Raw genomic sequence first — 15,262 nt, 5'->3', positions numbered from 1 at the left:
CGCAACCAAAAATTGACTGCTGCAATCAATTAAAAATGCTATGCCATATTCAGCCAATCTTTTCTTTCAGTGTATTTAAAATTTCATTCACCCAGAGAAAGGTTTCTTCGATTTAAAGAAATGTTTCTTTACTATACGGTTAAAGAAAAAATTTCTTTGATTTAAACATAATTTCTTCAAATCGAATAAATTTTTTTATTTGATTTCAAAAAATGTTTAAATAAAAAAAATGACGTTCGAATCAAAGAAATTTTTTCTTTAACCGTATAGCAAAGATACATTTCTTTAAATCGAAGAAACTTTTCTCTGGATGTTCCTGTCTACTCTGTTGAACTAAGTTTTCCAATTACGTTTGATTTCATTATAATTACATGGTATATATTATATACATTACGATTCGTTTATCGTTTTTTAACTTTTAAAATTTTAAGAAAATATTTGTTTAAAAATACTCTAGTATTCTCATTATATTTTTATTTATAGATTCCTATTTTTTTATTTTATCCAAACTGAAATGAACTTTTCCAGGTAATTTATTTTTTCGAACTTTCCCAACTGAAGTAACTCTACTCTAAAAATTCGTAGCGGTGTTTTGCAGGATATCAATTCTGCCGTGCCAAGTTTTGATGTTTCTTTTTCTCTCAATTTTTCTCTCTCTTTTTCTTCCTCTTCTCAATTCGGATCTCATAAACGTTATAGCGGTTTATATCTCGAAATACCTTTCCCGCTTATAGACAAAACTTGATATTTCCCCGATTGAGCAAGACTGGCGGCAGCTGTCATGCACCAGATACGATGACACGTGAGAGAGAGCGCACGTTACTACCACCCTCTCCTTCTTTTCATTATTTCTCTTCGACAAGTTCTTGCTCCTCTTTCGATCTCTCGTTTTCTATCATTTCGCGCCGGTTTAAGGCGTCACTTATCTCGATTACTCGAGCGAGCACCTTTTCTTTGCCATAAAGACATTCCGACTTGCAAGCAGTGTAACAATTTTGGTTCAAAGTGATCTTAGTTCCACAAATAATTCATCGTTGGAAAATTTGTGTTAAATTTAACATATTTCAAGCGTTCCAACCGGTGGTCCACTCAAATTTATATATATTTAATTTAACATAAAATTAATATGTTAGAAGGTAACTGGTACACTCATGATAAAAAAAAAAATATTATTTAAAAATAAACACAAAAAAGATAATGCTGACACAGTTTGTAAATAAACTATGAAAGTATTTTTTCCAGTAAAATTAACATTTACGTACATTAAATTATAATACATATTTTATTTATTTATCTTACAAATTACGTTTTAAAACACATTTTTATGTTGTTTGTTTACTCACTCATAAATTGTGTTATTTTGACGCTAAAAAATGTTGAATATTAATTTAACGCAAAATATTTAAATAACATAATTAAATTAACACTCGAACATGCTAAAAAATTCAACACAAAAGTTTAACTAGAACTCGTATAGACCGTTTCCAACACAAATACGAAATGTTTTTTATTCGGCAACATTCTCTCGGCATGTTATTACTATTTATTTCCTTTTCCTCGTTTAAGTAATCGATATTAAATTTCTTCAGCAATAAGATTTTGCTACACTGATATCTACGTATTTTCTAGCACGTTTCGTAGAGATTGTGTGAAAAATCAGTTTGATACGCTACGCTGAGTCATACTACCCCGTTATCGTTTTATCGAACATGAATCCACTTGTTCCTCGCGTATCGAGTCAATCATTTCCCCGCGAAACGACAGCGAGTATTTCGATTATCCGTCCGATAATCGAAATCTCATTACATTGCGCTGCATCGCTTCCCGATTCGAGCGTTATCGTCAGTGCCTGTCATTTGAATAATGAATATCAGAGTTACGTCTGATGAAGCAGCGAAGATTAGCGTCTCGACGTGACACATCGGCCGTGAATCGAGTAGCTCACGCCTCGCGATGAATTTTTTGACAAAAAACGAGAAGATACCGTTTAACTAACTCCACCGTGTGCAAGTGCACACTCGCCGGTTCCCGTGGCTAACTGTAATCGTGGTTCATGTACCAGCTTCATGTATACCTTTTCTTACCGAGGCATACCTAACTGTCCCAGACGAATAAATCTTCTCTACCCCACTGCCTCCTTCCCTCTCGTTACTATTTCGCGCGATTATCTCAATCGATGGTTCATGTTCGTTCGACACCAAAAACCGCGAGATTCTCATCCGTTACTTCGCGTCCCGGAAAAACACCGAGAGAAAGGTTTGATATGAATTATCATTTATTTTGTTGATATGTGACTTACAAAAATTTTCTTATTTTTTAATTAAAAAATTTTATTTATTCCATCAAAATTTAATTATTCTTACCAAATGATTAGCACATCAAAATTAATTAATTACAAAGTAAGAAAGTTTTTCCAAGTCACATATCAACAACATAAATTGCACACATTGCAATTAAAAAATTTTATATGCCGAAATTTCTCTCAGTGTGTTCCATTCTGTGAGTTTCTTTTTTGTACTGTATAAGAAAGACTCCATTAATGGTTTGCATAAATGCGGTATAAAGAGAATGTCATATAAAAGTGATCCGTTATAGATAAAATATTCTCGAGAAGTTTCTCTTTTCCAATTCCTGTGTCTGGTTTGCCATGTCTCTTTCATTGCCTTCATTATGTGTATATACTGCTTAACCTACATTCAGATTTAAATATGTTAATCTCATTAACGTAACGTCATCACGGTTTACCTCGGTTTACTGATTTACTCGCGAACACCAATCGCTGTCGAACACCTATCGGCTGTTAGAGAACATTGTTACGAGCATGTTACGGCAGATCGCGAATCGCGTTCGAATTCGTCGTGCTTAAGCAGCGCGTTTGTGTGACATACAAGATTATACTCGCATCTCATGAATATTCACCGCTTTTCCCTGGCGTCTCTGTACGTCTGGCGACGTAGTATTCACAATCTTACCAAATCCCCAGGCAGGTGCACGTGTGATCTGCTTAAGAGTCAACCCGTTCGTTTTGCTGAACACCTGCCCTTAATACCGCGCTGGTACAACATCGACTTCAACACGCGTGATGTTCTTGGCCTTTTTTGAATGGAAATTTACGATACGATCGTGTGTATTCGCGAAATAAAATGCATCGTGCGTGTACGATAGAGCGTGTTTGAATCCGTAAGGGATTATAACGAGCAAGGTGTGGATTGCAACCTTGGCCATGACTCACTTATTGTTATTGCGCTGATGAGACCACGCCTGGTCGCGCGATAAAAATTCTATCGTGCGGAAAGATATTCATATATATATATATATAAGAATCTAATTATTTTTTAAATAAAATAATATGAAGTATAATTTATATATTAATTTCTTGTTATATAATACTGCACTTATATAATACTAAGAAAATTTGTGGTAGAAAATATGACTAATCAGAAAATTCCGATCATATCAATCAGGATTCTGGTTATCTTGATTAAAATTATAATAATAAAAAATGTCAAGCTCTATTTTGCAAAGCAAATTTAATTTTATCTATTATATTGACTTTATTATAAGAACATTTTATATTATATTTTACTTTATTATAAGAACATTTTGTATTGTATTATATTATTTAACTATTTGCGTTTAGCTGAAGAGGACTAAGTAAGTCGAAACGTTCCTTGCAAGGTATTTCGTATTCGTGAAAATTAGTACACTTTTTAAGATTATAATAAACAAGTTTTGTATTTGTTATCTGAAATTGGCTCTAAAATTATAATAGATTAATCCAGAAAATTCTAATTTGTCTGGTTTTAAACAGAATTCCAATTAATGCAACTAGACTCTTTTTTCTGTGTCGGAAATGTAATGTCATTGAAGAACATCTGAGTATATTTAAGTAATGACTGCGTTTATCAAATAAAAACAGCTTAGTGAGTATTTACTGATTCTTTAATATGATTGGTTCTTTAGTTTTTCGCTGGATCTAAGTGTGAAAACCAATCTCTCATAATAAAGAATCTCTGAGTGCTCACTCAAATGTTTTATCTGCTGAGTAATTACTCAAGTATACTCAGATATATTAAATGGCATTCTGTGTTTCCTGTTATTATATAACAAAAATTAATATTAAGTAATTTTTTATACTGTTATTTTATTTTAAAATTGTCAAGTTTCTCCGTGGCTTATCCTATATTTATTATATCCTCTTTGTTTTTTAAATATACGCACAGTAATATTTGATAAAAAATTATTTTGTGTACGATAGTTATCATCTTTTGAAAAATAAGAAAAGAGAAATATAATTTCGGATCTTAAGTATCTCTTATCTGAAATATAATTTGATTGAAGCTGAGTCTGTTATTATTGATTCAAAAAAATACGGAATACTAATGGGCAGAAATTTTATTATTAATGATTGATTTATTGCTCTACGGTTGACAAGTTAAATTGTAGGGTGTATCTCGTGAGTTCACGAATCTTTCTGATTTCTATAATTAACTTGTCGATTATATACCGATATAAAGGTATGTTATACACGATTAACGTATATGGCAAAAAGATATCGATCCGCCTATTGGTCTCCTCCCCGAACGATGAATCAGCCCTACGGTATCATATGGAAATTAAGCGAAGTATTTCACGTATAATTAATGCCGCGCGAACATATGATATCTCAGCGCCGCGCGTTTCGTTGATGAATCATCGTGCGTGTAGCTTGCATGGTTCAAGACGAACACGCTTTATTAATTAATACGACTCATCTGCTTTGCTGCCACTAATTGCGGCTCTGACCCGCCTGAATTCCTGCAAATTTTCTTCGTCCAGCGAACATCGCTATCTCCTTTAGCGGTCCATAGTGAGACGCTGATTCTCGTTTAAAACACAGTAAATCCATAGCCGAGTATTTTAATGGTTAAATTTAACTGCCTCGTTGCGTGTAATTTCTCGTTTTACGTGACCACGTCGTTTTCACGGCGGGCGGTATCGCCTAGTCAAAGTAAAACGCCGATTCGCGTACGTCGATCGCGACGATTACTCAACGCTTGGGAATTCGTTATAGAATCTGTGTACGCAGGACAGATGGTGCGTATTCATATATGCACGCATGGAGCGTCGAGGAATTTATTGTGGAAATCTCTCGGCCTTCATTTCAAGCTGCGTCCTGTGGATTCCTTCGTATTCCAATATTGTGCGATCGGCTGCACAACGCAACGATCCGGCGCCTTCATCCGCCGCGCAAGGTTGCTTGCGCCGCGTATCTTTGAATATTAATTAATGGTAAACTCGTGTGGCCTCCGAATTCCAATATATCGGCCTCTCGACGAGACGCTCATTATTATTTGCCTGCGTCTTCGATAATACGAGTTGCACGCGGAATCTTAATGTATCATTTTGTTTTATACTTAATGCGCAATATTTAGACTAGAGAAGCGCTGCAACTTGAAAAATATTAGCTGTTAAACTTAATTCCTGCCGTTTTTCGTCTCCAAAATTGATTTCTTTCGAAGGGAAGATGAATGAATACCTTAATCAAAGTAATTTCCTCCATAGAAAATGGAAAGATAAATAGTCGATTTGCTCTTGCGTTACGTACTCTATTATGATTTGAACTTTCGTTTGTGTATAGAATCATACAATGAAAAACATTTCGTGTTTGTTTTGGAAATTATCTACTCGAGTCCTTGTTAAAATTTTGTGTTGAATTTTTTAACATGTTCAAATGTTAACCCTTACCGTACTAATATGGGTAACTAGTGACCGAGCGATTCCTGTTCGTGCAAGTTTCTTTGAGTCTTTCGGGTAATTATAAATTATACTACATTTTATTATTTTCCAAAATAAAGAGTCAATATTTATTCTAGAAAGTTGAAAGTATGTTGGTGAATTTTTAGAGATTTTTAAAATTATTTTGAAGAGGTGAGAAAAAACGAAGAGATTCTAGTGACCCTTGATGGTATGGATGAGGTACCAAATTGTACATAGTACGGTAATGGTTAATTTAACTAACATGTCATTTAAATAATTTGTGTTAAATTAAAAATAAATTTTACGAAAAAATATATTTTCACAGTTTGTTTATAAATTGTCAGTACTACCTTTTGTGTTTATCAAATTAATATATAAATTAGAGTGGTCCGTTTGGAATACGCGAAGTATGTTAAATTTAACACAAATTTTCCAACGGTGGTAAAACGCGGATCATTATTCTATCTTTAGGTCCTAAATTTTCGGTCGATTATTTATTGTGTCTGCAAACTTGTGTATCCGCTTTTTGTCCTCGACGTGTTGCAGTTCATATATCGGTACTTAGTCCCCATATATTCGTGCGGTGCTATTGTACTTAGAGGACATTTACGTCGAAGAGAATAAACCACGCAGTGCCCCTCGTCTCTTTCGGACCTCGTTTTCCGTTCGTCCGTTCTTTTTTTCTCTCCTCTACCTTCGCTCATATCTCGCCTTTGCCGGATATCGTGGGACTCCACAGCGTCTCGTGTATGCAGAAATAAGCCGATATTTACATAATATAATGCGCGTAAAACGCGTCTGAGGAGATTCGCCTCATCTCGCTGTCGTGGCGGAAGAGATGGCGATGGTGAGAAGAGAAAGAGAGAGAAACGGCGTTGTACAGACGCGTTACTTGTAATCGAATGTGACGGTACGTCGCGCCTCGCACAAGTACGTTGTAAATCAGGAAATCCGCCATCCTACGCCCACATCAGATTTATATCGTTCTTAAACGACGTCGTGGAACGTCGCTTGATCGGCCGTTGCGTTGTTTTATCACATCGTACGTGCGTGTTTGCATATCTCGAATAAACGTGTGGAATTGTTCTCGCGTATTGCATTGATAATAAAGTAGCTGGTTATTTGTACAATCGACCAGTCACCTGCTACGACTTGCGAAACGCCATTCACGGTTGTTTCATTCGACTCGGACAATATTTATCGTCGCGGCTACCGATTTTATCGATCACGAATTGGAAATGAAAGATAGAAACAGCTAAATAATGAAAGTCTTATCTGGCTAAAAACAGTCGTCCGATTTTAGCATGAAATTTCACGACAAAAAAACTGCAAGAGATATAATGAAACGCTCGATGGCGAAAAAAAATAATTTTTATGTTATGGAATAATTTAGTTTATGGAAACACACGGATGATAAGACGAATCGTCAATTCAGGGAGAGAAACGCAGATATTTGTCTGTCAGCCAATTTCTAAGAAGCGTTTTTAACGAAGCATTATTCTGTACGTCTGCCTTGCATCGTGAATTGTAATTACATTCTTTGTTCAATTAACGATCGCATTGTCACGGTTTTCTTTGCTTTACAATCTCTTTAGAATTTTTTTTGCAAATTTGCTGGATGGTTTCTATGCTGTTTTTAAAACTAAAACCACCGATTGTATCATTTTAACTCCGCTAATTATTTTAACTTTTTTTTTATATTAGATATACAGTACAGAATATTGAAAATATGTGCTCTCTAAATCTAAACCAGTGGATAATCACTGATATCAGTGCCAAGTATGCCACTGGTAATCAGTGAGTGAAATGTGAAATTCCTAACCTAGCTAACCTTTATTATGTGATCTAATTAAGCTTATTTTAGTGCATAAATTCAATGAATATAGTATTAGAAGATTGAAATTAACATATAAATATCAATATTTTAGAATATATAATGCTCAAACCTTCTTTCTTTTTTAATTGAACATCACTGATTATCTAGCCAAATACTGGGTGATTAGTAAATAGTGGCATACTTGGTATTGATATCAGTGATTATCCACAGATTCAGATTTAGAGAATGAATATAATAGAAGTAATTCTAATGACATAAATAATATCGAAATAACTCTTCACTAACTGAAAATTAAAAAAATTAAATTGGCATTTTCGATCATTTTTGCGATATTATCGGCGGTTCTAAGAATAACTTTATAGATAAAAAAACTGCCTATATTTAGCGATAAGTCGTTTACAATTTATTTGTCAAAATATAAATGGAAGCATAATAATCCGACGAATCTTTTAATCTTTATTGGCTTATTTGTTTTGTAACTGGATTTGAAGTATGCAATTATTTCTATGGGAAGCTTAGAAATTTCTGAGACTTTTCAGGGCTTGACACTCGAAATCTAATCGACTCTAACGAACTTTCTTTGCGTAAAGACGAGCCGACAAGCTCTCGTCGACTGCAGTTTTCTTGGCTAGTTTGGTAAGCTGCACACCAGAGAGATTGTCAAGGGTCTTTTAGGACCGGGACAAAGGTGGTGCTTCTCGTGTCGTACAGCTCGTTGTGCATTGTGCACTTTCCGGGAAAACTAACCCTGTTCACGGAAGTTTGATATTATTTATAAGTGATGGGCCTCGGGGTACGATGGGAAAGAGTTAAGCGACTTCATTCCGGAGTGGCGGTACTTCCGGACGCAAGATGAGAAACTTTCGACGACTATACAAGTATCATCACGGAAACGTATACGCTCGCGGGCGAAAAGCCTGTCTGTGTAATCAGTTTTGCCTAACTATATACGGGAAATGAGATAATGAGCTTTTCGATGTCGTGTAGCTTCTACATTTTCGTGCAAATTGGTAAGATTTAAATTTCGAGGCAAATTAGCGAAGAATCGAGATAATTTGTATTTCTATGATAACAATTTTAAGTTCTTATTAAATAATTTAAATTTACGAAAAATTAAGCTCAATTTTTAATCAGCTTTCTGACGATTATGTATAATTATACCGTCAAAGCTCTCGGTAATGTAATTTACATTCGACGTTTTGCTAATGATAGCGTAGCAAAGCGAAATAATAAAGTTGTTAATGAGATACGTGATTTTAGGATGACATGGAAAATGCCTGGGTCTCTCTCTTTAACGACTTTAAATATATCGCGTGTCGTGAAGAGCCGCGTTGAAAGCAGCTATCGGCTGATGCTCGAGCGCTATCATTTCGCAAAATGGTAGGACTCGGAAGTATTACCGCGAGAAGTCGTACATTGTAGCTTTACAAGGTATCGATTTACGATATAAGATTTACGACGGGGTATATCTTACGTACGATATCGTTTATTTTTATGGTTCTCTTTTCTCGTTTATGTTCTCCATGCCTTAAGGAAATTCTATACCAGGGTAAAATACTATTTGTGATGATTCATATCACTGGGCTGATTTCTGAGAATTCAGATGATTTATATTTGCCCAATCGTGAAACATATTTATGTATCTATTATACGTCAAAAGTATTTTTACCGCTCGAATCAAAAACATCCATTATTTGCAAAATATTAATGTAAACCGATCCGAATAGATATTCAATATTATTGCACGATATTATTGATCGTCAATATTTATGACTCTAAAGGCTATATTGAGCCTTTAGATAGTTTATTTTGTTAAAGAGAGTATCTCAATAGTATCGTATAAAATAATGTACAATAACACCCAAGAGAAAGGTTTCTTCGATTTAAAGAAATGTTTCTTTGAGTTGGAGAAACCTTTCTCTCGGTGAATATTGAGTGTTTACGGTCGCTTTACATCTCAAAAGACGAAATTTGAAGAAAACTTTACCTCTGTTTTCAGCAACCGCAGCAAGAAGAAGTAAAAGCTGAGGAAGAAACGAAGCAAGAATCGTCTGGAGACTCTCCTGCGGAGGTTGCGGAGGTCACGACGCCCACAGAGGCCACCCCTGCCAGTCCGAACACTGCCACTTCTCCAGACAATAAGGAAGCCAAAAAGAAGGAAAAGGTAAGGCGACTTGCATCTGCGCTCGCCGATCCGGACTTAATTAATCGTGCTTGATAAAATACATCAATTTTCCTCATATCGCGATAGGATATCGAAACATGTTCACGTATTATCAATTGTTCATGTCAATTTAGAAGCTTTCCTTCTACGAAATATGACGCGTAATTACATGCGATGAGTTTGCCGATTGCTATCAGACATGTCTCCTCGTTTTCTAGAAGAAAAAGTGGTCCTTCAGGTCGATCAGCTTCAGCAAGAAGGACAAGACTAAGCCGAGCCGCGATGAAACGCCCAAGAATGGAGACGTCACCAAGGAAGAGCCACTCGCAGAGGTGAGTCGCGAAAAAGCATTCTACAAGAATATATTGTTGCTCCAATTGATGGAGTGACAAGAATTTGCTTTGCGAAAACACTGCGCTTCTCAAAATAAACATAGGGTCTGTTTTTAACGTTATTTCGCTACGATTGCAAAATTCGTTACCTCTCGCTCGCTTTCGGGAGAGCGAGATGTTATATATTTGCCAGTATATATTTTTCAATTATCCAATGTTTGCTTGGAAACGTTTCTGCCGAATACCCGTAATTGAAACAATATACTACATAATTTATAACTCAGTAACAAATAATTGGATAATTTTACCTCTTGACTAAATTTCATAACACCGATTGTGCGTTTTCGCGCTAAACAATTATCACGTTCTCGTATCGAGTTCAATTTTGCTCGAGCTAATTACTCCGCTTTTTGATATCATGTATTTGGATTGCGTTTATTCTCGAAAAAGTCGCAAGTTTTTAATTTTATCGATACTGCCAGCTCTTGTTATCGATGCAACGGCAAATAAAACCTGCGCGACGATCGCGACGCGTTACGCAATGCGCTTCGATAGCACGAGGCGTTATTGCGAATAAAATTGTTTTTTGCGTTCATCGAACAACTCTCGTGAAATACGTACATATCGCAGCGCCTGAACAAGTTCCAGGGCAAGGTAGCGTAGGTGGTGCACAATCGCAACGCGGGAAAAAACATCGGCTTTACGAGCGGCAATGAATCGCCGCGACCCCGTTCCGACTTCCTCGATCTTTTGCCGGCTGCTTAATCGCCGCGACCGAGTAATCGACCAGCCGGCTGTGTCGAAAAAGTCTCGGCCAATAACGGCCTATGTTTGATCAAGCGTAGCACTTCGTGTTTCCCTTGAAGTTCGTGCCGTGATCCGCGTGCGCCGCGCAGAGAGATACCTAATCGCGAACGGCCACGCGATAGCCGTCACGGGATCAGGAGCGGATTAGGACTCATGACACCCCTATGCAATTGAATCGTTGCCCTCCTTACTCAAGCCTCAATGTAACTTAACCTAAATTAATCAAATTCTGTATTCTGTTATAGTTATTGGTACCGATGGGATTAAGTATCTTACAAGTAGGTTCGAATCTGTTAAAGAAGTTTCGAACTCTCTACGATATTACTTCGAAAAATAGTAGCAGTACTTCCAAGTAGATTCGAACCTAAACGAAATAGGTTCGAACCTCTATGAATACCTCGAAAAATAAAAATAGTACTTCCAAGTGGACTCGAACCTAAACGGAATAGGTTCAAACCTCCTATGAGTACCTCGAATGCACAGATCATGTACCTCGAAAAATAAAAATAGTACTTCCAAGTGGACTCGAACCTAAACGGAATAGGTTCGAACCTCCTATGAGTACCTCGAATGCACAGATCATGTGAATTTCTGTTGGTTAATAACCCTGTTCGAGTACTACTTGTAAAAGATTCGATGTTGTACGATAAAAAGTACTTTGTAAGTATATTTCGAATTTTGCAGGTACTCGTATGTAAGATTTGAAACCAGCAATTTGAAATCGATTACTTTGCAAGTATGAAGTATGAAATATTATTTCTTATGAGTATTACTCGAATCCTAGAAAATGAAACTACATTATTAAATTTGACTCGAATTTTTAAGTACATATCGAGTTCGATCCCATCTCTAGTTATTGGATACGCACACATTCGTTGGTAATTTTTTCATTATTCGCATCTAGTAAAAACTGACAGTTAAAAAATTTTTTTTTAAACTGCCACTTTTCTCTAAATTTGCCATCTGTATGTATAGCTTAGGTTAGCCTAGAGATCCTACAATAGTCTGATCACGAACAATTTCCAAGCAAGAGTGAAAAGAAGGATATATACTGTCTCTTTTTATATGTACTCTCTAAAACTTTCAGAGGGAATTGTCACTCTGATGAATGAAATTTCGCTCTTAAAGATTGAAAATTTAGCTACTCTCTTTCAAAATTTTGAAGTGAGATTCTACTCTGAAAAATTTAGAGAGTATGCTGTCTCATTCTTACGTACTGAAACTGACAAAAACAACAGACTAGTCAAAAGTTTGTAGCCAGACTCTGTAATAGGATCTCTAGGTTAACCTAGGCGTTAATACGTCACTAGATAGAATCGAGGGCTCTCGGACGGTGCTCAATTGGCTCCGGAACGTCTTGATCAATTTCGAAGGTGCTCGCGATTATCAGAGATTTATTTGGTAGAAACGATCGTCTCGGTGCTTGGGTCCGCGTTAATAAAGTTTTGTTAGTCTCGCTCATGATTTCTCGGTTCTCATGTTTATCGGCAGGACGAGGGCCATCCCTCGGTGTCGTATCATTGTCGCTCAGGGAAATGATGAAGTATTATGCAGCTACACGTTATACTTCGTGACGCTGACGGCGCAGCCATTACAACGACGCGACGGCCTTTCACGAGCTCCGTGAATGATGGAGCTCATTTTGTAGATGTTATTATTAATCTTCGTCGTTGCGGCTTAACAAGCTATTCCACGTTACGCACGCTTTATACCTCGATCAGTGCGATTATATTGTGATCGCGCGATACCTCGCGTCATAAGGATGCACCGAGTCTCGGAAGCTTTAATTGGACCACGATCGATTCTTGGAAAATTAACAACGTAATATAATAATTATGTATATAATGAATAATTAAGTTTCTCTTATAACGTAGTATGATAACAAACATAGCTGTAGCAATTTTGTTTACACGGGAAGGACGGTTTTGTTGAAATATCTAAAGATTTAGCTACTCTCTAAAACTTTTAGAGTGAATCTTACTCTCTAAAGAGTAAAGTCTCACTCTGAAAATTGAGCCACTCTTTTTCAAGGCTGGCTTAATTTTCACTCTTTAGAATAAGATTCTACTCCAAAGAATTTAGAAAATAAATATAGATATGGAAATAATTGTGTTGGACCATCAAAATAATTACATATGTAGGACGCTCAAACTGATTGTTAGAACGTTAAAATTTTTTATAACATTGCTCATTGTGCTTGAGATTTCCGCGTAATTATTAGTCCAACCAACCAACTTATTTTTAGATCTGTATCTAGCTAAATTTTAACTTTAACAAAATTGTTTTTTCTCTGTATAGTTCACACATTTCTTCTTGACAAAATTTTGCGTTAGATTGTGTACATTTAGAGATTGAATACTAATATCATTTCTACCAACGTAAATGAACTTTAATCTCGGTTTAATTTACCTTTCATCTCTTCCTGGTTCTTCAGCAAAAGATAAAAAGTAAGTTAAACCGGGATTAAAGTTAATCTCCATTGGTAGAAATAAAAGCGTCGATTAGAATGAAAGCAACAACGTACTTCACTTGCATCCACCTGCTGAAGTCACGTTCTGAAAAGCATACTGGGATAATTATCCTAAGGCAGCAATGAATCATCATAGTTCTTTCCGGTCAACGCAGGCAGGCAGCTGCGATCCGTTTGCCGGCAGATGCATAATAAATAGCGACGCCTGCTCTCGCTTTTCTTCCCGTTTCTCTCGCAATTTTTTTTTCTCGCTCTCTACAGCTTCCCGCCTTATCTTGCTCTCTCGAGTACGTAGTCTCGCCTAAGCGAAGCATGTAGCCGTAAGATCTCGCGACGGCTGATCCTCTCGTTTCCTTCACCACCTTCCTCTTCATCTTCCTTTACAGTCTGCAGTTCAGCCGCATTCGCGTGCGTGGTCTCCCTTCCTTCCCTTTCTTCGTCGCCGCGACCTCGACGCGACAGAAAGAGAGTGGGAAGAGAGAAGAACAGCCGTGACTCATCCCTCCGGTTCGTCGTACCTCCACGCGCGCAACTTTCGTGATAGGCCGCCGTGGAAAACCGGCTCTTCGCCGCGCGTGGTTAAATTATCCCCGCCGGTTGCCTGCCTGCTTGCCTGCCTGCCTGCTAGCCTACCAGCCAACCAGCCTGATTCCTTGTCGCAGCCTCCAGCTTCGACCTGCAGCTCGTCCCGATAGACAATGGCTCTTTGCCCGATATTACACGACCACGATAATTTTATCGTCGGATCGGTTCACTGATCACGTTGGCATTATTAAAAGTCTATTCGATTACTATCCGACGTAATGTCGTTATAGCATTACTCGCGTTATTATTCGGAGTTATTCTCCCGCGTTATCAGTCGGTTTGACGAAAGCGAGAATCTCAACGTTGAAGACCCTTCCGAGATGGTATAATGACGGGACTTCATTAGCGTTGTTACGTTATTTATAGACTCCGCGCGTCTTGCGGTACTTTTTGCTTTATCGGCAGACTATCGGCATATCATTTTTACGTCCTGTTCTCGCAGTCGTTTATCACCGCGAGTGATGGATGCGGTCGTATCGCTTGGACAGTTGAAAACATGCATTCTCCATAGCGCGGGACGGACCGAAGGTTCCGTGCTCTCACGAAAGAATTCTAGATATTTATAGCTTGTATCGTCTCGTTGTCGACATTAATGTAACCTTGATGAATCGAACAGTTGCTGCATCTTATTTATTATCCTTCGAGCGAGTTTGGCAATTATTCTTTCTCTAATTAATAATAGATACAATATTTAGACAATTATTATTTGAATTTATTCGACGGTTATATAACGTTTTGTAGGACATCTGATATGTATCATTACACGGAGAAAAATGGTTGAGTAATTTTTATCTTACAAGACTAGTAAAAATATTCTGCCTATTTTTCACAAATTTTACTTGTCTGAAAGTAAAAATCCTAGAGGGTAAGGTAAAAGTACATTACAATTATAGTAAATCCATTCAAGTAATTATTATCTTACAGTAAAGTAAATCATATTATTCTCGAGATTTTTTGGTAAGCATGAACAACTCTCAAGACTTTACACACTTGTATTTTTTACCGTGCAATAAAATAAATTTTGTCAGCACTAAGGCAAAAAATACTCATCAATAAAGTAAATTCTAAAGTAAATTTCTAAGATATATGGTAATTTATTGATTTATTTTACGAAATATGTAAAAAGTACCTTATAATATTGCTATACGATGATTGCTGATTTACCAGAAAAGTAAAGTAAATTTTAACATAAATGGACATGTTCCTATATTCAATTCCATAAAATTTACTAGGATTCTAATGCATATTAGTTTACATTTTTCTCCGCGTAATAGATGCAGAGAGAGAGAGAGAGAGAGAGAGAGAGAGAGAGAGAGAGAGAGAGAGAG

At 36.7% G+C, this 15,262-nt stretch overlaps 1 protein-coding gene across 1 annotated transcript in view; it reads left to right on the top strand.

Annotated features, from left to right (window-relative positions):
- The window catches only part of LOC108767982 (A kinase anchor protein 200), a 72,260-nt gene that overhangs the window by 21,437 nt on the left and 35,561 nt on the right, over positions 1–15,262 (top strand). Inside the window, exons 3-4 of the mRNA XM_018518150.1 lie at positions 9,576–9,740; positions 9,959–10,072. Of these exons, the coding sequence (XP_018373652.1) occupies positions 9,576–9,740; positions 9,959–10,072 (279 nt within the window). The remainder of the gene's footprint in view (positions 1–9,575; positions 9,741–9,958; positions 10,073–15,262) is intronic.

This window comes from Trachymyrmex cornetzi, unplaced genomic scaffold (genome assembly GCF_001594075.2).
Source record: "Trachymyrmex cornetzi isolate Tcor2-1 unplaced genomic scaffold, Tcor1.1 scaffold743, whole genome shotgun sequence".
NCBI lineage: Eukaryota > Metazoa > Arthropoda > Insecta > Hymenoptera > Formicidae > Trachymyrmex > Trachymyrmex cornetzi.
Note: the sequence above shows the minus strand (reverse complement) of the source record. Positions and strands in the feature narration are given on the sequence as shown.